This window comes from Xiphophorus maculatus, chromosome 19, assembly GCF_002775205.1.
Source record: "Xiphophorus maculatus strain JP 163 A chromosome 19, X_maculatus-5.0-male, whole genome shotgun sequence".
NCBI lineage: Eukaryota > Metazoa > Chordata > Actinopteri > Cyprinodontiformes > Poeciliidae > Xiphophorus > Xiphophorus maculatus.
The window spans coordinates 15089321-15114930 of record NC_036461.1 but is presented as its reverse complement, the minus strand read 5'-3'; the positions used below and the strand labels follow the sequence as shown (position 1 = coordinate 15114930).

The 25610-nt window shown below is 37.9% G+C and overlaps 1 protein-coding gene across 3 annotated transcripts in view; it reads right to left on the bottom strand.

Annotated features, from left to right (window-relative positions):
- The window catches only part of alk (ALK receptor tyrosine kinase), a 408994-nt gene that overhangs the window by 30081 nt on the left and 353303 nt on the right, over positions 1 to 25610 (bottom strand). For all 3 annotated transcript variants that reach the window (XM_023352508.1, XM_023352509.1, XM_023352510.1), the window contains 4 exons: positions 16144 to 16257; positions 5712 to 5877; positions 3904 to 4051; positions 1479 to 1589 (listed from right to left, as the gene is read on the bottom strand). In XM_023352508.1, coding sequence (XP_023208276.1) covers positions 1479 to 1589; positions 3904 to 4051; positions 5712 to 5877; positions 16144 to 16257 — 539 coding nt within the window. The remainder of the gene's footprint in view (positions 1 to 1478; positions 1590 to 3903; positions 4052 to 5711; positions 5878 to 16143; positions 16258 to 25610) is intronic.

Sequence of the window (25610 nt, the reverse complement as noted above, 5' to 3'; positions counted from 1 at the left end):
ACATTTTAACAAAAGTTCAAAATCAGTATTATACACTTATTGTAATTTCAGAATAAACACAAACTAAAGGTGCATATTGATTATAAACGTGAATGCACGTTTTCTGTACTTCCACATAAACAAAATCCATTATCTGTGAACTTTAACCTACTGTATTAGACATAAAATATTTGAACTAATGAGCAGAATTATCCTACATTTCACAAAATATTATTCATGCGAGAAATACTTGAACAATATTACACATGCTATACAGATGGCTAATATGATAAATGCGGCTCCTTCCCAATATGGAAGGAGCCGCAATTACATCCCAACATGGATGTAATTTGATCCACAGGCAGATTCACAATGGAGACCTGAGCCCATTCCAAGACATGGACTTAAGTGAATATAAATTATTCCCTCAGATTTTTGTCAAGACTGTCCTGCGTTTAGCTCCACACATTTTCCCATCTACTTGGACCACCTTTCCTATCCCTGTTGCAAGTAAACCATCCACACAGCATGACTGTGCCACCACCATGGATGGTGCAGTGAAAGTTTTTTTTCCAGGCAGTTTCAGAAAGTTACGTTTTGATCTCCTCTCAACTGAATCGAGACAAACTACAAATAGGAGCTGTTGCAGTTTCTAATCAGCAATAATCCAGCAAGCTTTTCTTCATACCATACTTCTCTGATTAATGTATTTCTTGTCATCTTACACACACCCAAGTCTCAATGGGTTTGTATTTGTGGCATCATTTTTCCATTTCCCAACAATGAGCTGATGCCGTTTGTTCACTAATGTTCTCTATCAAATGTCTGAGGCCGTCACAGAACAGCAGGATTTATTGTGAGCTTGAATTAAACACAGCTGGACTTTATTAGCTGATTAGGCAACTGTTGAAGGCAAAGAGTGGCACTGCTGGATTTGATTTGATTAAGAGTCAGGAAAGCAAATGCATGAATCAAGTTTCAGAGTGATACTAAATATAATTTTCCAATTATGAGCTGGTTTGTGTTCATTTATCACATTAAGTTGAAATAAAATTAAGGTTTGGAAATCAGGGGAGAAATTGTAATTGGCTTCAGTCAATTACAATTTACAAACACCTTTCATTTGAGTTTGTGTCAAATATAAAGACTGAATATTAAGACTTACATCAGATTTTAAAAATCCAAATGTTTCATCTTTATTTGGTTGACTTAAAATGAACCACAACATAGGGTTCCTCTAAAAGATGTTCCAGCATAAAAATATGGTTTGTTTTCCATAAAGTCATAATAGTTTTATGTCCTATCCTCTAGTGGATAGAACTTATTTTAAAAAAACAATCTCTTTTTGACTACAACATTTTGCATTTTACTAGGAAAAGTAACGCTTCACAGCTGATTTTTGCCTATTTGACCATGACCACCAACCTATTCACATAATTCAAGAGCTGTTGGTAAATTTTTAACCCCCCCATTCTTTCCAAACCTTGATATGTTCTTACCTTGAACACATACGTCGCCCCGCCGCCGCCTCCTCCACCTCCTTTCACTTGAGTTCCTTCCACCATGGGGCTGCTGTGCTCCAGGCAGATCTTATTCAGCGCGCCGTTGGACTGCAGTGGGGGAAAAAGATGTCAGTTCGCTGAAGACTTTTACATCATGAATGTCAGATATGTGAAGATGGAGAGGCAGCTAAACCCCAGATTCTTTGAGTTTGGGAGTTTGACTTTGTAGCAGTGAGCAGACATATCCAGGTGGAAAAACTGAGGCAGCCCAGTTGTATTTCCAAGACAATTTAAGCTTTTGCTTTAATCAGATTTTTGTTTTTATTCTTGTTGAATAGCAAAAACAGCTGCCGTCTTTACTGTAAGGCTTACTGCATCATCGCAAGAAGACAGAGTGTTGCCCCTGTTTTCTTCTGTCTATAAAAATGGAGCTGGACATTTTGCTAGCGAGTGATGTCAGAAGCAGTGTCTCTACCCTGGCTGAGATTTCAGGGACCGATGCTGCTTTGTGTGCGCTATCATGCTGAACAGCCTGGAGCCGGGCCGCCTTTAAGTGTGAAGGGGCACACGTTTCTCTCTCTCGCTCTGTCTGAGCCTCAACTCCCAGATCTGTCTGAGCTGAAACTCTAAGAGGCCTTGAAGGGAGGACGGAGAAGAAGTCTGACTGTGATTGACAGGTGGAGGGGCTCAAATGATCCAAGAGTCTTCTGGTTTTTATGTTGCAGTTTTTCACTCTGCAGGGGTGCATGCGTGTGTGTGTCTATGTGTGTTTCTGAAGACAAAGGAGCTCTCATCGTCTCCAAAGGGAAATCTTGTAGTGAGGTGTTGGTCTCGTTGTCAGGGTTGAGGGGTAATAACAGGAACTTTAAACACTTTCACTTAAACTTTGTAACTCCCTCTCTGCTGTGTGCACAGAGCATTTCAAGACATGTTGAGTTAAAAAGTAATAATTGCAGGACAGAAGAGAGGAGGGTTTTTTTTTTCTCTTCCAGAAAAACAACAACCACAACACAAACGAGCCGAGTGGGAATACAGAGACAAAGCGCAGGTATAGCTCAGCAGTAACGACCCACATAGCAGCTGGAAGGGGCCACACACAATTACAAGGTCTGGAAAAAAACCCAGGCTGCACAGGATGTCACGCCTGGTTTCCAAACAAGCTAAATAACTCATTTATCTGTTTCCGAGAAAGCTCTGAAACAAGACATTCTAACAGTTGGCAATTTACAACACTGACAGGCCACAAGTATCACTTCAGTCTCTTTTTTACTCTCTTGTGGTTTTCCTACAATGAAAGTACTTAAAAAGACATTATAACCATTGTCATAAAGAAGTACTCTCCAGAGCATATCAATACCCTATTTCATTGTGAGCCTTAAACTTTATTTGTAAGAACAAAATATTTAAACTGATTTGCAGGATAACTAATCGCATATTTACTTTGTGAGACAAAACAGAAATTTGTAAATATTTCCTCATGTAAAAGATTAAGTATGATTGACACAGATTTTCGATTCAGATTTTGAACTCATTCCCCAACTTCTCTACTGCATCAAGGTCCTAAAATATTTATTGAAAAACACTTATTTATTTGAATAAATAAGTTCAAGTTAACTTATTTATCTAAATAAGTTAATTTGAACATAACATAATATGTCTCTCGTTATTTGTTTTTCAACATTAAATAAGGTAAAGTAACATCTAAGACTAATCAGAGTTTATTTCTTCAGGTGTCTGCCTCTATTGGGAAGATGACTAAACTCATTTGAAACCCTCGTCTTCCTCGGTTGTGGTTCCCTTCTTGTCTACAGAAACTCACATTTTAGATGTCTACATTTCTAATGTGAATTAGTGCTGTGTGCTTTTGCATTAAATAATATGACTGCCTGCCATTGTTTCCTTCTTGTGCTGACAGTTTCTTGTGAAGTTGGAAAATGTTCAACTCTCACTACAGATATAGGTGAGTGTCCTTGTTTGTGAGGGGTTTTGAGCAGTTTTTTAACCTCATTTCATCATCAACACGAAGTTTAGCTGCAGAAGATTGCAAGTAAAATTTTTTATCAAGTTTGAGTCAGTTTTGAAAGCGAGCCTTTGTAGAAAGTTCACTCAAGGTGACCAAGCTTTTAGTGTTCAAGTTGTCACATTTGAGGAACATTTCCCTTTCAAAGAGAAGCAAGAAGTCAAATGAATACATGCAAACTCTACAGGAATATAAATAAAAGTTTTAATCAAGAAAGGAACAAATAGAAGACCTTCCACTGAAGCTTCCCTGTTTTGATTAAGGGAGACATTCAAGTTTATGGAAGACACGTTCTAATCTTAACTCTTTATTAGGTCCAGATTCTGCTGGAAGGGATTCTTAAATACTAAAACAACAGTTTTCATAGTACATTTTTTGGCTGTGGTGCTCTGCTGGACTCACATTGGGGCAGGCGTTCTCTCCTTGTTGTCCCACCAGGATGTGAAGCAGCTCGGCCCTCCTGAGAAGGAAGTCTGCTGTGATGTACACACCAAGTGACCTGATCATGGCCATCACGCTTCGCCCACCAGCTGCACCGCAGGCAGTGATCCTGAGCGGCAACAAACATGTTGATGAAGACAAAATCCAAGACACATATTTAAAGATTATCAGGAAGGAAGATATAGAGCATTGGGTTCTTCCTCTGTGAGCTTGGTGGGGAGATGTTTGCCTTATGGCAGCTGCAGATGAATTTCTGTGGTTAATTATCAGCTTCATTTAACGGGTCACATTAAGCCCAACTGAGGCAGTATGAGAACAAATCTGAACAACATGTGCTGTCCACAATGCTGCTAGTTTATTTTTTTATAGCCCCAGGCTTTTCAGTTGTTTGTGTGCAGCTTGTTTTCGTGCAATTGGAGCTTCCAGAGAGTTCTACTCGGAGTCAAATCCAGGTTTAAACGGCTCATATCTTCAGGAGTGCCCACAGGAGTAATATCGATTTCTAAAAGGCTGCAGCAATAATCATGGAGCACCTCACACCGTGAAGTCAACACACTAGCTCTGAATGTTGACAAATTTCCAAATTTTAAAGCTCCACCATGGTGGAGGTGGGTGGTTTCGGATTCAGGTGGGGAGTGAATCATGCCACATGTCCTCCCTTCTGAAGAGAATCTGTTAGGAATGTTTCTCTTCGCTCGTAGAGGATTGATGCATGGAGCAGCGGAGGTAGGCGTGAGGGGAGAGTCATATTTGCAGCAAAAACATCAGAAGTACAAATGGTTGAGTTTGCAATCTATATTGCAGCAGATGGAAACTCATCAGTTTAAGTGAAATGGGCCTGACCCGTAAGAACATTTCAGCTAATATTAGATATTTACATAGACCGCATAAAAGATTTTTTCTCTCCATCATTTATTCCAGAGTAATGACTGTTTTCCATAAATTTACCTTGATTTGGTAAAACTGCCTTTTAAAATGACTAAATCACTAGCAAATAATGTATTGAAGCCCAGGTGATGATGTCACAGCTATGTAAGCTTCTGATTGGCTAATTTACACAATTTAGGTTCAACAAGGTGTGTGTTGCAGTTTAAGGAAACGCCTCAAACTTGCTTCTTTGTGTTACATCAAAAGTCCCATGTCAATATATTCAATCAATTATATACAAGTCTAAACATCGTGGGAATGTGCACCTATTGTATAAAACCAGAACAATATAAATTATATTACATTACATTATACTATATTTTATCATGTTATATTACCTGGAACAAGAGAAACACTTGCAAAAATTCTGTCTGAAGCTGGAAAGAAAGTCATTCTGACCAGAAACAGGAAATGTTTAGTATGATACATTGCAAGATATTGAGAAGATATTGTTTTTCTGTCTTTACATACAATCATATAAATATCTGGTTTCAGCTGCAGACAAAATTCTTCCAAAGGAAAAGTGCTTTGACTTCCCACCTGCATAAGGAAGGAGAATAAAAAACCATGAATGTGTGTTATTCTCGTTCCCATTGTTAAAAAGCTTCGTCTCTCCATCCATTAATCCACTAACAATTGTCGGTTTTAAATATATGTCATAAACTCATAGTGAACTTTTACATTTCATGGTTAAAATGGACAAAGAAAGATCTGTCAGCTCCATAAAATTGGGTCTGGAAAAATCTGAAGTGTTTGCATAAAAACTCACAGTAACAATGACTATGAATTATTCCAGTGAAAATGGCTTTGTAAATGTGCGTTTACCCTGGCAGCAGGCCTACCTGTAGGTGCCCGTTTCTGGGACCCTCCACATTTGAATGCCTTTGAGGGGCCCGTGGGTGCCGACCGTCACGTTGATGTTCCTGCTCCTGTAGGAGTTGAGGCACTGAGTGGGAGTCGGGCCCTCAGGACCCACAGCCCCACAGGTGTGAAAAAGCCATTTCTTGGCTGCAGATGAAGAAAAAGGAAAAAGCAAACGGCTTAGCTCTTTGTGAAGCACATACACACAGCTGCAGAAAGACAAATAGTTTGACTCTGTCACACATGCAGACTCAAGGATGATGAGCTGGCTGACATTCAATGCACACCACAGACTCTCAATTCTTTCATTCTGCTGTCATTCAACACTTAAAGCATTTCCCTCTGCTCCACGGAAGATATAAAGCACATTATTACATGTAGTGAAAGTAAGCTTCAAACTGAGATCATAGCCATAATAGCAGCAGGGAGGCACTGACAGGATCACAGGTGATAAACATTTCTGCTCATTTTGTCTGTAATCCCATGAGTCAAAGCTAATTTAAGTTCTTTTCTCTGCAATTAGTTTCACATCAGTCTTGTCAGATGGACATGGAGGAACGAACAGCTGCGGCGCTAAATCCTGATTTCAGAAGCAGCATCGAGGCAGACTTTTTAACTTCTGTCTCAGAGTCATCCGTCTTTCAATTAATTGTTTATGCATCTGGACAAAAAGGAGGGAGAGGAGAGTGACAAAAAACAACAAGTAGCACAATTTCCTTATCTCTAGAACAAAATCTATGATAAAGTGAAAAACAGTATGTGATAAATTAAATCTGACTTCACTGCATTCAAGGGGAGAGTAAGGAGCTGGTAATCAAATTCATTGATAAATTAATCGTGATCAGTGTTACTATCTCTATAAAAGATGGAGATAGTATATTCTCCATTTGTTACCATGGAGAAGATAGATGTATAATATAGATGTTCACAAAATTTCAAGGTGGAAATATAAAAGCAATGACTTCCAATCCAAGAAATAATAAAAGGCCAGACTACTTAAATTCCACTGTTCTACAGAGAGAAAATATTTTTAAGCAGCTGCTAGTCATACTAAGAGAGGAGTGTCCAAACCTTTTGGCATTTTGACCAAAGTCATCATGTCCAAAATACTCACAGGCTAAAAAAAATAAAGTAAGAAACAGATGATGAATTCTTTATTTCAAGAAAGATAGGCAGCTTTTTTCAAATTTAGACTAAAAAAAATTTTTTAGTCAATGCTTAGCACTAAGAACAGGATCCGGGTCACTCTTTTGAGTCATATTTGTTGAATTTAGAAATGTTTTCAAAATTCTTTAGAAGCAGATTTGGGTGAACCAAAGTCTGCTTTTGAATGAAAGTCACTGGATAGACAGGCACTCGGGCAGGGCTACATCTGTGAAATGTTACGACCCAGCACCACTGACGGGGTCCAACAGCAAGACGCAAACTTCATATCTGGACAAACACGTCAAGTCAACTGTCAAGCATGGTGGTGGGTGATGATTTGAGCTTGTAACTTCTATTGTCCAAAGTATACTGTAACAGGTGAAAGGGTACAGCTGCAAATCCGTTCATTTACTTCATGATTTATTCTCGTTTCCCAGCCACAGGACCTGGCTGGAAGGTCGACTGTGAAGCAATCTGTCTAACAGATGAAGCTTAGCACAAACTGGGTCACTAAGAGGGCATCGATTTCAAACGCAGCATCAAATCTACAACTCAATAGCTGAAAGAGAAAAGAATCAAAGGTACAAAGGCCTAGTCAAAGCATAGATGTAAATCAGAAACTCTATATTATGCAATGCGATTTTCAACACATGACTCTGTGAGAAAGAGACATGGTGACTAATATCAATATGATATCAATAATATCAATGATTACCAGGTAAGGCCAGGCATTCTTAAATAGTGAAGGCAGCAACATAATCTCTCTCTGTTTAAGTTATTTGTATTTGTGAAGTTTGGCCCCTATGACATAAATTCATTCGGTGTTGAGCACAAACCATTCTTGTGTTTGAAATGATTCCCTCATGTCCAGATGGTTTCCCACTTGACCCCATTTTGTAGTTCTTATTGGTCCAGTGTGAGTGAATTCCCGTCGAAAACCCACCACACAGCTGGCGTAATGACTAACTCTGTGATGAGCACTTGGGCAGAGCAAACAAAAACAAGATGAGCTCTCAGAGATGAGAGTCCTCTCTAATAACCGCTCTGTTCACACTCGTCTGGTCCTCTCACTTCCAACAAGTATGAATCCAGATGCAAAAGACATCCCAGTGGACTGTATCCCTGCCTGAGTACTACATGAACCCATGAACTTTGCCACCAGTAGTAAGCAATTACCATAACAAGCGGTGGCCTCCATCAGCAAGAGGGCTGGCAGTGTTCATCAGAGGGAAATTGTTCTAAATGTGCAGCAGAGAAGAAAAACTTCATGAGAAAGAAGAAGGAGGATGTTTCTGATTGGACTGAAGCTCCTGCAGCAACATCCCAGCATTCTCCATGACCTCTGAACGTCAACAGTAAATACGTCGTGACTCATGTAGCGGTTCTTAAAGTGACTCCAGATGGTGTTTTTTGCATTATAGAAGAAAATTTTATTTCTTTATGGCCAACAAAGGCATTTTTGGGGGCAGAGAGTATCAACAATACCAATGTACTTCTGGCATGCAGAAATCATTGAGAACCACTGATCAGCAGCATCTGAGCATTTCTGCTTGTAACAGACGGACGGACAAAGAGGCAGATGGACCGAGCTTTTGTCAGACTGCGCTGCAAGGCACGTCATGTCAAAAGCAGAAATCTTCAGATTTAGATTTTTCTTTTTTAAACTCTTGCCATGATGACATTCGGCCTGGGTGGATTCATCCCCATAAGTCAGGAAACAACTGAGTCAATCAGGGCTTTGAGGCTGCATTAAAGCTGACGGCAGCTCTTTAAACAGACCCGGCCATTCGATGCAGTGACGGGTCAAACACAGGAGAGATCTGCTTTCATTGCATGGCAACATATTGTGATCATCAGTGTCGATCACATAAAATGCGAGTAAGTGAACTGTTCCTGGTCGACTGTGGTGTAAAGTGAGCTAATCTTGGTAATGGTGCTGTTATATAAAAAAAGGCCACAGAGTCTCAGATTTGAACAACATGTTCCTCATGCTAATGTAAAAAGAGCAAATGTTATTTTCTTTTCTTTTGTAATTTCACTTTTGGTTAAAATCTCTGGTAGTTTCATGTGTCCATTTGAGTATAAATATATATTTTTGTAGTGAACCTAAATATCTACTTTTGTATCCAGAACCACAATTGAGCCAGTAGATATTTTTTATAGGACCTGTTTGTCTTAAACAAGCTGAAAGAGGTCCGAACCATCATGGAAAACTGTTTTTCTGAAAGCGTGTACAAGGACTTGAGGAGCTGCAGTTTTGAAGAAGCCATCGACGCTTTCTTCTCATCACACTACCAAATACTCACCTGTGTCTATTTTCCATCTTCTAACAATTCAACTAACAACAAAATGCTCACTGGTTGCCTAATATATCCCACCCACTAACAGGTGATATGATGGAGAGGATCACTTCAACTGTCATGATGTCATGCCTGACGGGACTCTATGTATTACTGGGATGGAGACAAGGAATTGATGCTAATAGTTGACAGCTGTGTCGGTAACAGGAGACTGATGCAACTGGGGGAAACTAATGGAAGAGACTAAATGAACACTACAAAGGGAACACGGTGATCTTGTGAAATGCTAAGCAGGTCATAAACCAAATTTATTCAAAATATGTAAAATGCAGATCAAATCCATCAGATTATGATACCTAAAGAATAATTTTGGTTCAACAGTCTGATTTTTAATCTCATTCTTTGTAAAGGTTGCTCTAAAGGTTTTAATAATTAAAATAGTTGAATTTCCACTGTTTTATGGAAATGTACTTCTACCTAAAGGGGAAAAAAACTACTACAGGAACGGGTTTTGCCTTAAGTTTTCATTATCTGTTAGCTTCTTCATCCTACTGATCCCTAATTTTATCACCAATAAGACTCACCCTTTTAAAAAAAAACAAAAAAACACACAGCATTGAGCACAATAGCAATTTATTCCTCACTGGCGTCCTGTTTTAAGATGAGCACACCTTATCCTGCAGCTGGTGTCTTCTTTGGGCTGGTCATTAGAAAGATACATCAAGACTGTCACACTAAGACTGGCTCTGAATGCTAAAATAAAAACCTGAAGAGTAAAGACTAAAATGAATTAAAACCCCTGGTTTATGTGACTCAGTATCCATCTTATATCCGACTGGGTGACTGCTTGTTTCCATCTTCAGCTGAAAATAACACTTTATAAGGAATTTTTGTAGGTCAGTTATTAAAAAAACAAGGAAACAATTGAAGCTGACAGATTTTTATTCTGTGCAGCTAATGCGCAAACCTAAAATGGCTGAAGCTCTTTTCTGTAGACAGCGCTCAAGGGATGGCGTCTGTTGTCAGAACCCATCAGAATGCTTCAATCAACATGTTGTCCAACTTTGATTTGATGCCATTTCTCATCTACAAACTTTGGGCTGCTGCTGCTGTTTTGTGAATGAAACTGGCTCGTCTTTAAATGGAGAAGGGTTTGTTTAAAGAATCTAATCCTTTCACATCCTGCTGGATAAAAAGTGAACACAGTGATATGTTGAGGCATCATGACAGTCTGCTATAAGGACTTATTGTTTCAAAGCTTAGAAAATCTTTGACAGCCACAGACAAGCAAACATATCCAGAAGACAAAGAAAACTGAGACTGGCTTTATATTCTAACACAAAAGGCAAAGTAGACATACAGGCAAATTTTATATACTGTATTTTTAGGTCCTATAAAGGTCCTAGACTTGTGGTTTTGAATAGAACATTTAAAAAATAACATGTATAAAGTTTTACCTCTTCAAACCTTTCTATAAGAGTTACTACCAACTCACAGGCTTCTGAGTAAAGGCGAAACTATACATAATTTCAGTATCAGTTAATGTGCTGATTAATTAGCAAAATACAGCTTGGAATACATGATTTGTTGGTTGTTATTTTTGGTTGTTATGATTGGTCACTTCCTGTGAAAAAATGATTTTTAGCAAGTTGGATGGAGTTTTGCAGTAGATGCTAAAGGTCACAACAAGTGTTGGAAGTAACTTTGCAATCCAATTATCTGATATCATGTAGCCCCCCTCCGGTGAAATCAGATGGAGTCAAGCTTGAAAGTAGCATCCAGCACACATTTCAGTCAATGTTTTTCTAAAAGTTAACTAAATGCAGTATCACAATATAATGTTTCAGTGGTTAATGAGGCATGCTGCCTTTCACTGTTCAAAAGCATTTGACTATTGTTTTCTGTAGCCAGTAAAAACATTTAAAGTAAAGATGCCCAATTAATATTTAATAGCGATACTACTGGTAAAAACTGCAATGCTGATGTTGTTATTAGCCCACATTTTACAGATTATTCTCCTTCTTTACTCCAACTCAGTGTCCTACCACACTCTGAGTTTACCCACAAATACACACATCAGGTGTGGGCATTAGAGCAGGTTGAGTCAGGTTGTGCAGAGTGTGAATGTTTGACACTTGAAATTTTACATATTAACAAAAATTGTCTCCAAATAATATTGGATAGCTTGTCCATAACTACTTTAGAGAATATCTTCTCATCTATTTTTTGAAATATTTTAATTTAGCTGATGATATGGCCTTCAAAAACAATAAAAACAACAATGAAACAACATGTGATCCTTCCGGAAATTTAATTGCCAACCCCTGATGTAAATGCTGTAGAAATATTGCACTAATAACAAACTAACCGCTGCTATTATCCTTATTTCAATGCTGCAACATGCATATGGTCTTTCAGCACAGCTGAAGATCCACTTCTTTTGTCATGCCAATTAAGTTTGGAATAGAAAAGGGAAAAAAATCTTGCTCTTGAATTTTTTTAACCTTCAGAAAACATTACATGTAATGTCAGGTGGATCATAAGCAACCCATGTACTTCATATACCTCACAGAACTGGAGTTTTTTTATTTTTTTTTATTTTCAAAGCTCCACTTCTTCAAGCTTACACCCACATGTTTAATTTTTTTTTTTGAGGAAGGAAGCTGTGGAGACCATGACAAACTATTATTACAACAAAATGAGCTTCATAATAAATTTCTGCATTAATTCAAGAAACAAATGAAAGGTTCTTGGTCTAAAACTTAAGAATTATTCAGGCATATACTGTATGTATCCTTATTCTGATCCATCTCTTATACAAATAAATAAACAATGAGTCAGGTACGGATGCTGCAGAGCATAACGTTTGTGAGAACTAAAAGTTTCTGCTCCCAAAGAGGAAGTAAATTCATGAAGGAAAAAAAGCATAAACAAAAAGAAAAGAATCAAGGTGAAGTCAGGGGGATGGGAGGAAAAAAGTGGGGCAACAGACTGAGATCAGAGCAAGTTCTGACAGTGAGACGGGATGGCAGAGTGAGAAGGCAGTGATACAAGCAAAGAGAGAGTCAATAACAGCTTTTTACATGCTAGAGACAAGAGACAAATGTAGAAATGAAAGGGAACAAAATATCTGCGTCCCAGATAGTGGGGTGAAGAGGAGAGTGAGGGGAGACATGAACGTTTGGTGGGGTTAATCACCCAGTGTGTCCGGGGGAAGATGAGAGGCTTGTTGGAGTGACAGATCTGCTGAGCTAAAGCCCTCATCAGGCCTGCCATGCTGTCCTCCACATGTCAAAGCACCAGGCTAAAGAAGGATGCTGTCGAATGGCAGCCGCTGAAGGCTGCCTGTGGAAGGGCCAACGCCAAACTTCAACTTCTTTCCCCCTGACTTAATATCTATGATAATCACAAGGGCGAGAGCAGTGGGATTTCAAACTCCCATCCTTCTTTGAGGCCTGCTGCCCTTTTCCCAACCATCCTAAGTATTACTTGTGTAAACCTATTATACCACTTTCTTTCTGCCCTTGAAGCAAATATCTTAAGACACTTGGATGTTTCTCTGCAGAAACTGCCTGGCTCTTGTGTCTGCTGTGTCAGATATTAAACATTCCCTCACACAGTCACTTCATTGTTCTACATTCCTAAGGCATTAAATTGGATAATCCTAAAAACTTTAGTCAATTAGTCTGCAAACATACAATAAAGACGGTTCCTCTTTGAGCTGCTCCTAAGGTTTCTACCCACTCGCCTCTCTCCGTGTAAAAATACGCTGCTGAATCTTTGAAGCTTTCCAGAATGTGTTGTGTTTTTTAAATACCAAAGTAAATATTTTCATTTTGTAGAAACTCAGAATCTTTAATTTGATAACTGTTTTCTTCTGTGGCTCCTGTGAGGCTTTAGCAGCTTCAGTTGAGTGAATTGGTGCCAACTCAAATTCAGCAAACAGCATTTAAAAGACACAAGCAGACCTTTTATAACCAGACCTCAAAGTTGTTGGACTGCATTGGATATAAAAAGTCCTCACACTCCACAACGCCAGGGCTTGTGATGGAGAACCCAATAGTGAAAAAAATGGAATCTTTTCAGGGAAAAACTAAAAATATTGTGGTAGTGGACATCCCTAAACTAATACTGTGGGGAACCTTTTCATTTTATGATAACACTATGTCCTATTAAGTAGTCTATCACTGTGGCCAGTCTGTGAACAGAAGGAAGATTTGTGAACTATGATGTCAATTTTCTGCTGTTTTATACCTGTAGTCTGCCTATGTAGGGCTGTAGTTTGGCAACGGCAGTAGAAGAAGTAAACAAAGGCATTCAGTCCGTACTAGCCACGTTTCAAAATATAGAGCAATTAAAGAGGAATATTTAACACATTTTTTTTTCTGGTAAAGATGTCATAGCCCTAGTTCCCACGAGGCAATTTCTGTTCTTGCCCGAAATTTCTGCCACTCATTTAATGTTGCTGTTGGGCTCTAGGCACTCGGCCTGACCACATTTCTTCTCGTCTTTTCATTGATTTAGGAGGTACGTGAAGTTCTTGGGAATTTTACTCCTGCACATATTTTTCCCACTTGATGAACTATCTTGACCATGTTCTATTGCTAACTAAATGAACTGAGAATTTATTTGTAACCTTGTTCTGACTGATACCTTTATATGAACTCAATGGTGCTTCAGACAGTCTCAGAAGAAGAATATGCTTTAACTTTTAGACGGAACTTTGAACATGTCAGGAAATGTCTACTAGAGTAGTTTAACTTTATTTGATGTTAGCTTGAAGCACTTTAAATTTAGTTTGGTGTTTAATGACTCATAATCAACGAGTATGAATGTGTTTATAGTTATTTTAGATTAATATTATTTTAATGTTACAAAACCGTAATATTTAACAGGGATGTACAGACTTTACTTACATTGATGAAAACCAAAACACAATGGCATAAACACTGTGCAGTGTTCATAAGTAATAGAGAAATGAAAGTTTAGACGTCGATATAGCCATGGGATATTGTGGGTGATGTTTTTGTAATATTTGAGAGGAGGTCATAAGTATTTTGGCCTTCGGGTTTACATGGCTGGCGAGTTGGTTAGAAATCAGATGCCTTAACCTTGCCTGAAGATAGAAAGTTTAATCCTTGACAATATATGGTAAATATCATAAGGCCAAAGCATGAAAGAGGAATTGAGTGTGTATCAGGCATTTTAAACATCAATTAAAAGCACAAGTGACACAGACCACATTCCTTTCTCTGAGCTGTCCAGATCAATTTCATGTTGCATTCCAAGTTATTTCAGTGACTACATAACATTTTGTTTCCAACCTTGTAATTCGGTCATTTCTTTCTTCATTATTTGCTGCTAACCTGGATTTTTAGGAAAAAACTAATAACACACTTGGTGTTTCCATGTGACCTAGGAATAAAGTCAGAACCAGGTCCCCTTCCTAATTAAAGACCATTTTATTGACAGAGTCATAACCTCAACAACGGCAGTACTGTTCCAGAGCCACAGTGCTAAGGATGCACATTGGCAATGACCTTGGATAAAATCTAACTCTATTCTGACTCTAAATGTTTGATTTTCTACATTTTTGTGTGCATGTTTAAATAAAGCCTGTGTGAAAGGCTGTAAGGTCATTTGTAGATAAATTACCAATCAATTTTAAATTGAGCTTTATTAATTATTATTATTATTATTATTATTTCTCTAAGCATTGATACTCTGTCTGATTTTGCTCAGACATCCAATCTCAGGATAAATGTTTTCCACAATAGCATAAATAATTGTAAAAGGATGGACTTTGAATAGTTTGAAAGGGCTTTATAACTCAATTGATAAGGAATAATTGTTGCTTATGAAGGTCATTCTCAATGTCTTTTCATGTTGGCATTGGGTTAACTCTCAGCTCAAGGTTCCAGGACAACATAAAACTTTAGTAGAGGCCGTCACAGTTGATGACAATGAATTAATTGCACTTTTGCTGCTACTTTCGTTCTCATGTCTTATGGAGGCAGTGAGGGTGTAACTATAACTTTCATATCTGCTTTACTTTTGTTTGTAAAATATTAACAGCATGTAATCCATTGAGTATTCAAAAATGTTAATTAAAATGCAAATAATTGCATAACCAAGGAAATCCAGAAGTATTGGAAATTATTATTAGGGTGTGCTTTCTTTTAATGTTCAATAAAACCATAAACAACCGTATATAGAAGCCTGGCTTATTATTTTCCTATTGTGCAGCTCTACATATGTGCCAGATGTGATGTTTGCTTTGTGGTCAGTGAACATGATAAGTACCAGTTTTCTGGTCACTGCATTTGAACAGTAACACTGGTCCTTTCATGTAAATAATCAAAGTGCTAGAAGCCATGGCTGACAAATAAAATCATCAGAAGACATTAAACTATGAGGAGATACTCTGATAACTTTTAGAGGAGACGTTTTCAAAAGTTCAAAATGCATTTCAAGTACTTCAAAGTGCTTCTGCGGAAGAACATTTCTGAGAAGATCTCATAGTAAAGTAACTAACTTGCAGCTTAGAATCTGCAAAACGAACCTCTGCTTGTCTTTACTCTTTTGAAGTAAGAAATTTACAGAGTGCGAGATGAAAAATGTCAAGTCAGTGGATCTGGCTCCACTGACATTCTCTGGAGACAAATTGGACGGTTTTACACTTCAAAACTGTCCGTCCTGCTCCATTTAATGCCGAAGGAGATCTCTGATTCACTCGCTCAGCTGTTGAACACAGAGCACACCAGTAGGGGGCACACTTACTTTGTTCCAGGCCACACACTGACACCATACCCAGCAGGACAAGAGTATTTGTAGCTCATTAAAGCGTGTAGGGGTGAGTGTGTGGGAGAGGGCAAAACAGGTGTTAGAGATGCAAAAAACACCAGATTCCTTTTTTCCTTCATTCACTCACACATGCATCTAATTTATTGCAATAAAACACACTTACAATAATCTGTGGCAATCACCGGAGGGCTTCTGATGTCAGGTACTGGAGTCTTACTGGTAGGTAATAATGGGAGTTGGGTTATGCTGGTGGCCACCGGTGGAAACTCCCCGTTTGCTGAAATTAAACAAAAGAAATTCAGAGAAAAAAGCAAAAGTGAGTAAAGATCTCAGGGGGTGTGTCAAGCCACCAGCAGTGGTGATTCTTTTAGTTTATGCCACCTCTGGTCACACAGCAGAGAGAAACACATCCTTCCCTCCATCTCATCCAGTCTTTATCTAGCAGAAGACGTGGAAGCACAATTCAGTCTGGTTAATTTTTAGCAATTCATCAAACCTGTAGCCACACATATTGTAAACTAAAAGGACTTACAGCTCTTTACTTAATTAATGAGGTGTTTAATTTATGCAAAGTTTAGGAGGTCAGGCATTGATGTTGTCAGGAGATTTTGCTTACAGTCTCTACCAAAGGTACATAAGGGGGTAAAGGTCATGACTCTGAGCAGGTCTGTCAAGTTATTCCCACACAAAACTCACTTATGCGAGTTTTGTGTGGGAATGTAGATTGGTACGCAGTCAAGTTTTATAATTTGCTCTTGTTACAGTCATTCACAGAAGTCATGAGTTAAATTAATCTTTCTAAATTGTTTAGTGAAAGAAATATAAAATGTCAAGGTGTGATATGCATAATGAAATAGAAAAACATTTGGTCTTTATTTTTCACCCAAGGCAGCAACTTGTATTTTAGTCTTTAGTGAAAAATGTGATTCAGAGCCAGAGGTTTTAAATCTTTAATGGCATCACTGTTCTAATTACCAAGAATGCTGTAAATAGTTGCTTTTTGTGAATGTGTCTCTCTAAAAGAGAGACACACAAAAAGCCTCTCTTAACACATTGTGTGCCTCTCTCTTTTAGTAAAAAGAAATGCATTTAAAGGAGGCGCTTTTACAAAAAAAAAAAAGCTTTTTATTTATAAAACTAACATCTTTGTTTTTTTTTGTCTTATTTTCTAATGGAAACAGGAATATGATCAGTAAAAGAAAAGATCACTGATGGATCTCAGTGAAAAGCAGCTGGGATGACACTCAGGCTCTCCACTTCTGAGGCCATTCTGGTACCACTGGGAGCAAGTCTGCCACAAGCATGGGATGTTCAAGTATTCTGGTCTAGGATGGCAGAATAGAGTGGGTGTGGAATAGTCAAATGAAGCAGATACAGGCTCTGATACTAGCTAGGACGAAGAAAAAGTTATGCTAAAAAGTTAAACTATTACTGCTATGTCTACTTTCCAAGGCCTTTATAGTTATTAGACAGGATCATGACCTGGATACAAGCAGCTGAAATGAGCTTCCACCTGATCAGGTTGCTGCTCCCTTTGCACCCAATCGTCTGTGATTTGTATGGAAAGTCAGGAGAAACTTTCTCTTTCTCTTAGCTGTAAGTAAGATTCAGAAAGATATGTGGAAAATCTCGGCAGCATTTACATAAAGCTTTTCTGATTGGCAGCAACTTCAAATAATAAAAGAATCTGACAGAGACCCTGTTTTTTTTTTAAACCTTTAGTTTGTTGACGTCTTGTTTGCTAATTGTTTAGTTATTAGATCCAAAGAGAAGAATGGCAATAAAGAAGAAGAAGCATCTGGGTCCTGAGTGAGATTAAAATCAACTACCGTATATACAGAGCCAAATGAGAAGAGGGAACCTTAAAATGAAAACTGTATTCCTCCAACAAGATCTTTAATTGGTCTGACAGAAGTTAAATTCCCATCTTGCAGTCTCTAGGTTGATATTTAATTCACCACAGCGCACCAGAAAGAAGCCGCAAGAGGATCGCTGTGACTAACAGCAAAGACTATAAAATTTTGTGGGCATGTTTCACTCCTACAGGGATTCAGAGATCACTCCGATGCAAAAAATACAACACTGTCCACAGTGAAAGTAATCCTTCCTTGCATATTTCAGCAGCTCAAAGTCTGGGTTAGCATTGTGTCAACAAGCTAACCTAACATACACAGTCCTGAAAGTGCAAATCTAAAATCGTAATTGTGGAGTGACAAGAATTTTAACTTTCTGGAACTTTGTTTTAATAATTTAAAATATTAGTGTATTTATTACTTCAATCCAACCTGGTTGTTTGCTCTATCAGTAGCAGAAGAAACTTCCATAAGAGGTTTTCCTGAGATTTGTCCTGCTTTGACCAGACCCCTGAGAGAGACTATGCACTCACTGGCTAATTTATTAAGTACACCTTGACTGAACTGGATTGGACCCTGTTTTACCTTCAGAAATATAGTAATTACTCCTGGCAGAGTTTCAAAAAGGAGTCAGAAATGTTTCTCTAAAACCAAAGTCTCACATTTAACACATGGATCCAAAAGGTTAAGCACATTTATTTGAAATTGTTCAGATTTTTCTTTTGCTATTTGCGAAAACAAGAAGCTAAAGAGGAACACCTGGTTAGTGTATTTCCTTTCTGGAATAGAAAGGTTGGAGAATCAGCTGGAAATGGATATAGAATAGAGGGATGTCTACGTTTTTACTCCTGGATATGTTACCTCTGTGACCCAAACTCAAATAAACAGAAGATGGATGGCTACATCACTGCTTGGTTGGTAGAAAAAAGCAGCAGACAGTACAATAATTACTATTACTAGTACAAATAGCACACCTGACCTGTAAACATGCTATCTAATTCAAAACCTTGCAAGCCGTTTCAGCTTACAAATACAAAATTAGTTTTCTTTTTCAGTTCACAAAAGATGAACAGTAAGTTCTTTCTGATTTACCAATTTTACAAAAACAACCCATGATTACCCTGTAAAGCAGGCCATTTCCTAATACCTTTGAACAGTGGATCAAAAAGATGTGACTCAGTGTTTCATCACCCTGAATGACACTCCAGTCTCTCGCTCATTATTTGATAATCTTTCCTACCTCTGTACAGTGCCACACACATTCTCAGAGTGTTTTGTTGTTGTACTGTTTGTCCTAGTTTAGGACATACAGAAAAACAACAGTATTCAAGCTGCCTAAATGATCTTTTTTTCACAGCTTTAGATCCAAACTTTCTGCTCTGATCACAGATTCTATTCACCTGTTACTGTTGATTTTTCTTTACACATCCTAGCTATGTTTCTCCATCATGAGCCTTGATTGTTGCTGTGCAAATTCAGGTATTTACTCTACAAAGTCAAAGAAATATTTTGTTGGATTTTATTGACTTAATAAACCCGGAGCGAAAAGACAGGCAGGTTCAAATTAAGGCTATTTCCCTTCCTTCTCTCAGTAAATAATGCAGAAATATAATATTGTGATTGTTTCAGCCACATCCAGACTTCAGGTTATGAATAACTCTGAGACTTCTGTGCCCAGAGCAAAAACTTGAAATTGTAAATGATCCTTTATAGTCACATAACCCACATATTAAAACCTATTCCTATTCTCTATGTGGATTTGCTCACGGAGAGGCCAATTTTATGGCTTCTGCAGTTAATTTGCATTTTATAAAGAAGAAACACAGTGACGGTTTGCAGCCGTCTTACACAGCATAACGTCAGACCGGCTGTTCATACTGCAGCTTCGTGTTACTCCCCGCAGAGCTGCGCTGTTTGGCAAAAAGGCAAAAAAGGTTTATTTTGTAAGTTTATTTTGTTATTTTTTCCTTTTTAAGCCTCAAATATTTCTACTGTTACTAGTCGCATATTTATATTTCACCAAATTTCTTGTGATGAGCGAATATTGCTTCAGAGAAGCTGAAAAAGATTTACAGGAACTCCAGCTGAAATCTGACTGCGGGTTTCTTAATTGCGATGAGCCGACGACTTGCCCACAATGTGTCATTTGCCTCCTTGGTGAGAACAAATCAGACCTGCTTTTTACCCTCCTACATCATTGCAGCAGCATCAGGGGAGATAAACAAGACTTTTCATCTTTATCTCTGTAATCATTTTAGCACAACAGCACTCCCGCTCTACCATCCCGGATCCCCCGTCACCTCAGGCAGAAGTCTCACCATTTACGACAATATGGCAGGGGGGTCCCTCAGCAGCTAAGAGCTTTAGAAACCTTCTGCTTTGTGGCAGAGCTGGATTTGGTCAAACCAAAATATTTTCGCTTTGAATTACAGCAAACTATTAAACTTTAACGTGCCTCAACTCTTCTTCTGGGCAAAATTTGCTGTTAAATGGTTGTCTGATCATAAATCTCTAGTCTGGCATTAAATATGCAGCTTTGGACCTAATTGCTGCAGCTGATGTCTCTGCTGAACGTTACCTGTGGCAAAAAAAAAAAAAAAAGAAAAAAAATCATGTAATTTTGTCTTCAAATGTTTGAAAAACTCAGCTGTGAATTTTTTTTTCAGATGTGGCTGCAGGAAAATCAATATCTCATTCCCTCACTCCACAATCCACACACAAATATGATTGTTTAAGACTGCAGCTCAGGAGCATTGATACAGATAGAGATTACGTGCAGCATAAGAGTGATTGCAGTGACCGTTTGCTCAGGAGAAGGACTCTATGCAGTCGTATCTTTCTGTAACTAGGACCTGTAGATGTTTCACTTGTTGTCAGTAAATTCACCAACTTTTTGAATCTTCGACAGAGTTGCTAATAAACTTGCCTGCATTGTTATTCTGGGCATAACAACACGTTGCAGCATTGGTATGCAGCTGCAGCGGGAACAAGAGCTCGCTTGCTCAGGTCCAGCACTGAGCTGCTTGATCCACAGGGCAGGGCATCAGCGGCCGTGACTGTCGCTGTTCATTAGTATCGTGCTATAAGCTACCTGAGGCGCCCCAGAGACCTGTTGCTGGGGGGACAGGAGAGTGGGGGGTGAGGGGGCAGAGGCACCTTGTTACCACACCGGCACATCTCAAAATGTCTCAAGTCTTTAACAGTTTTCATGCCAGGATGGGTGGGAAACACAGGGTTAATAAATAGACAATATTTTAGAATTTTGTTTATAATAGCAATGCTGCTTTAAGTCAAATGTAGAGATCTGTGTTTAATTCTTTAATGCCACACATATCATTTTAGATTTAGCATTTCTTAGGCTTTTACTTCTGTTCCATAATTGAAATTTTGCTCAAACATTTATGAATGCCCTCTGGTAGATGATCTAAGTACTGCAGGTGGCAAATGACGAAAGCAAAGATGGAGCTGCGTCCTTCGTCGACCATAGAGAAAGTAAGTGAGATGAATTTGGACCGTCCAGCCTTCAGATGTATTCCTGCTCTTATCTCAGTATTTGTCCTGTTCCTATCAACTGTGACAGCGCTAAACTCAAGCTGGTAAAAATGGTAATCGAAAAAGTTTTATTTTGTGTGTCTCTTTCTAATGATTTAGATTAATTAATTAAATTAGTTAATTTTTCTCAATACCTACTTTTTTTAAAATACATGTTGACGTGAATGACAAAATCCTAACAACAAAACTGCTTAACACATTTAGCTTAACTTTTGTACCACCAAGCATTAATATACTTATATTTAAAACTGTTCTCCACTCCTGTTCCATTTCCTGCTTCATCTGCCATTGTTACAAAAACAAAAATATTCTGTTTGACCTGTAAGAAAACTTGATATAGCGTGGTCTGCGAAGACACCAGACCTAGCCGTCAAATCCATGGATAACAAGGATTTGGAAAAGTCTTTGAATATGGGCAGCCTATATTCTAGATTAAGACCTATTATGCCACATTGCTGGGACATAATCCGTCTTCAAATCTGGCCTTCGAAGGATGAAACATGACTCCATGGAAAGGTGGGACAACCATTTAATGGGCTTACGGGTCATTCAACTATAAGGAAAGTATGCGTTCTGATTTTTTTCTGATTCTAAAATCATTATTTCAAAACCTCTTTTTGAATTTACTCATTTGATGTTTGTCAACTGTATTTGATGTTCTGAAACTAGTAATGTGTTGTAAATGCAGTAACAAGAAATTCATAGGGGGATCAATAATTCTGAGCTTTTTAACATCACCACCATATATCAATATTTCAACTTGAAACATCATATTTGCTTAAATCTATGTGCATACACCTGGAATTGCAAAAATAACTATTGCTACATACAAAATGGACATAGTTTTGAGTCTTTATCCTTACTTCTTTGTTTTACATGTTTCCTCCAATTCTTTTGTTTTCACATGAGGAGAACAGATGGTGCTGTTTGGTCCATTAGATGGAAATTTAAACCTCTAACTTACAATATCCTGACGATTGCATTTTGTGGTGTTGTCCTACCTTAAGCATTTATATTGACTATATTACTGTCTACATGACATATGAGCCTGAAGATGTTGCATCAATTTACATAAAATAAACTATTGGCAGTTGATAATGTATTTATTCATTTAACCACTTACTCTTCTCATGTGAAATCACAAGCTAGGTGGTGTTGTGATATGTTGTAATTTCACTAAAATATAACATTTATAAAAAAAACGATAAGTCACTGAATAAGAATGCCGAGTTCTGGTTGAAACTAAAAAAAGAAAAAGCTAAGGCTTTAATTATAAGAACTCATAAAGGAGAACAGGACAGCCAAACATAAATCCCTCTGTCTGGTAATTGATAGCTGACCTTTTATCCACTGTTCATAAAGCTCATGTAAAGTTCACCGCAGTCTTACTTTGACCTGCAGGAGAATTTGTTTATGTCAAGTCCAGACTTTGCTTAGAGACGAGCTCATCTCCACTGTAGAGTATGGGCGTATTAATAAGTACTAACTGTTTAGGTGATACTGGAGAACTAATTAATCCTAAATTAGATTATGAATGAGGCCCTGGGTATGAATAAAACACTTTAATCAGCCTTAGAAGTATTCACTGCAAATGCACTGAGGGTTTGTGAAATGTCTGGTCTTTGTTTCTTAATGCCAGCACTTTTAAGGGGTAATTGATAAAAACCTGTATCTGTATTATCATTACAAGTAGCAGATAAAAATTCAAGTAAATATTTTGTAATTAGCAAAGCAATAACAAAAAAAAGGAACTATAAATGATGTGGCTGGAAGAAACAAGTTTTCAATAAATTCAAGAACAGACCTGTTCTTTCTGAACATCTCTGTTCAGAGATTTATAAATGTTGAATGTTGACCTTAAAATTATTTATTTGAATCATTATTTTCTCCAGGATTAAATTACTAAACATTTATAATCGCTTTTATCAGGTTCAAATTTATACATACAGGTTCAAAGACGCAGTTATACCCCCACAAATAATGGGTTGAATGTCCTTTCACAAAACGCACCTCGACTGACAGTTTTTGTTGTCTTCAACAAGCTACTGTCATAAATCTGGTTGGATATTTGACCAATCGTCTTGGCAGAATTGGTTGAGTTTTATTGGTTGGCTGGCTTTAAACCATGAACACTTATCCAATAATTTGGAGCTTTTTGGAATCCATTCCAGAAGAATAATCTTTTCCTCCTTTATCGATTCCAAAACCAGTTTTGATGTGTGTTTAGGCTCACGGTTTTGTTTAAACTCCCCAGCTTCAATCCTGGAGCTGTTTGATTTGGTGACGCTTCCAAATACCTTGTAGTTATGTAAAATTGTTGTAAGTAATTATCTTAAAATCTGCAGTTGTTTAAAAATGGCTCCAAAAGATTTTACAAACTAGTCTAAATCTACAATTATCCCTCCTAAATCTCCACACACTTCTTCATTGTTCTGATTTTTGTTGAGTCCAATAAATAAAAGCTGCAATTAATCCTGATCATGAAGTTGTCATAGAAAGATATTTTATAACCATCATCACTACCTTTTAATATTATTATATATGTCTTAGCTTGTATTTCTAAATAAAATATATATTTTTTAATCCAAACTCCATGTTCTGGTAATTTCTGTGGAAATAAACAAAGGCACACATTCACAAAGAGAAGAATGAACTTCCTATGCTGTCTTACCCAATAAACTAATTTAATGATAATGGATGAAACTAAAATGCTAAAACTGACAGCCAAGTCCAACACCTGAAGGGCAACAGATGCATCATCACCGTGATTTTCCAACCATATATCACGTCGCAGCACAGAGATGTGTAGGGTAACAGCCACGGATGGCTGATCCTCTGCATAATATGTTCCCGATATGTTTTCCTACCAAAACACATTACAGTGTTGTGTGTCACTCAGCACAGATATCCATCATGTGATTCAGTCACAGTAATCACTCTTGGAAATTACACCGTTACGAGTGCCCACATCTCATGTTGGCTCTATTGGACATATAGGCAATAAAAAGCGACTGTGTCAAGTGCGGCTGGTGGTAATAGATACGGGCTGCAAGATGAAGAACTTTTCATCTGGAAAAAGAGCAAAAAGGGAATAGATGATCCCTCACAGTGTTGTCATTCCGGCGATGCCGCTACGGAGGACATAAAACATAAATTGGTGCACAAATATTTTCTTTAAAATGTCATGTGCTTAAATAAAACAGTCCTTGGCCCAGTAAGGCTGGGTGATGGAGGATGATGATGACCCCTCCTCCGCTAGTTGGTCACACCGCATTCAGCTGATTAACTATGTTGAGATTGTGTCTGCACTGATGAATTGCGAAAGAAATGAATACTGGAATCTAGATAAGTGCTAAACCATTTCCAGGATATCTAAAATCTAACAGTTTTTGGCACAACAAGCCTCCATATCCTGACAGGATCAGTGTAATAATTAACCTACAAGCATCAGATGATGCATGAGTGTGAGCCTGCCATGTCCCTGCCCTTCAGAGAATAATACTTCACCACTGCTCCATCTGAGCACAGCTCTGTCTGTTAGAGTTATATTCGGCGTCGGAGATGCTTGAGTCATTACTATTCTCATCACAGTTCAAACAGGTTCCCTCAAATAGGCAGACACAGGGGGAGGCTCTGAACTCCTAACCTTTCATTCCCATTCTTACACGGCTGTCATCGCTCTCATGTTTTCGTACCAATAAACTGCCTCAGTTATAACACAAAAATATCTGAAGAGGTGACTCGAGGGTTGACCTTTCTAAGCTAGCAGTAAAACACTGGAACATAAACCCTCATCAATCAGCCAGAAACAGCTCTGACATTTTAGAACCACATCAGATGTTCTTAGAGAAAGTGCTTTTAAAGAAATATCATTGACTGTCATTTCTACAAAGATTTGCTCATCTATGTGGAGCCAAGTCTGCAAGCAGGTTTACCTAACACCATTTTCTTAAAGTGGAGTAGAAATATTGTCATCTACAGTAAAACTGCCTTTAAATGGCTTTGGCTTACAATTTACAACTAATTTAACAAAAGAAAATGTGCTTAAATGGCAATTATCATATATTTATCTAGTGCAAAAATATAGACTAACAGGATATTTTACCTTATTTAAATAAAGAAGACCAAAATGCAGAAGCAATGAGTGAAAACCTGTTTACAACCAGTAGTTTAATAAAGGAAGGAACTACAGTATATTTACTAATCTGTAGTAAACATATTCCGT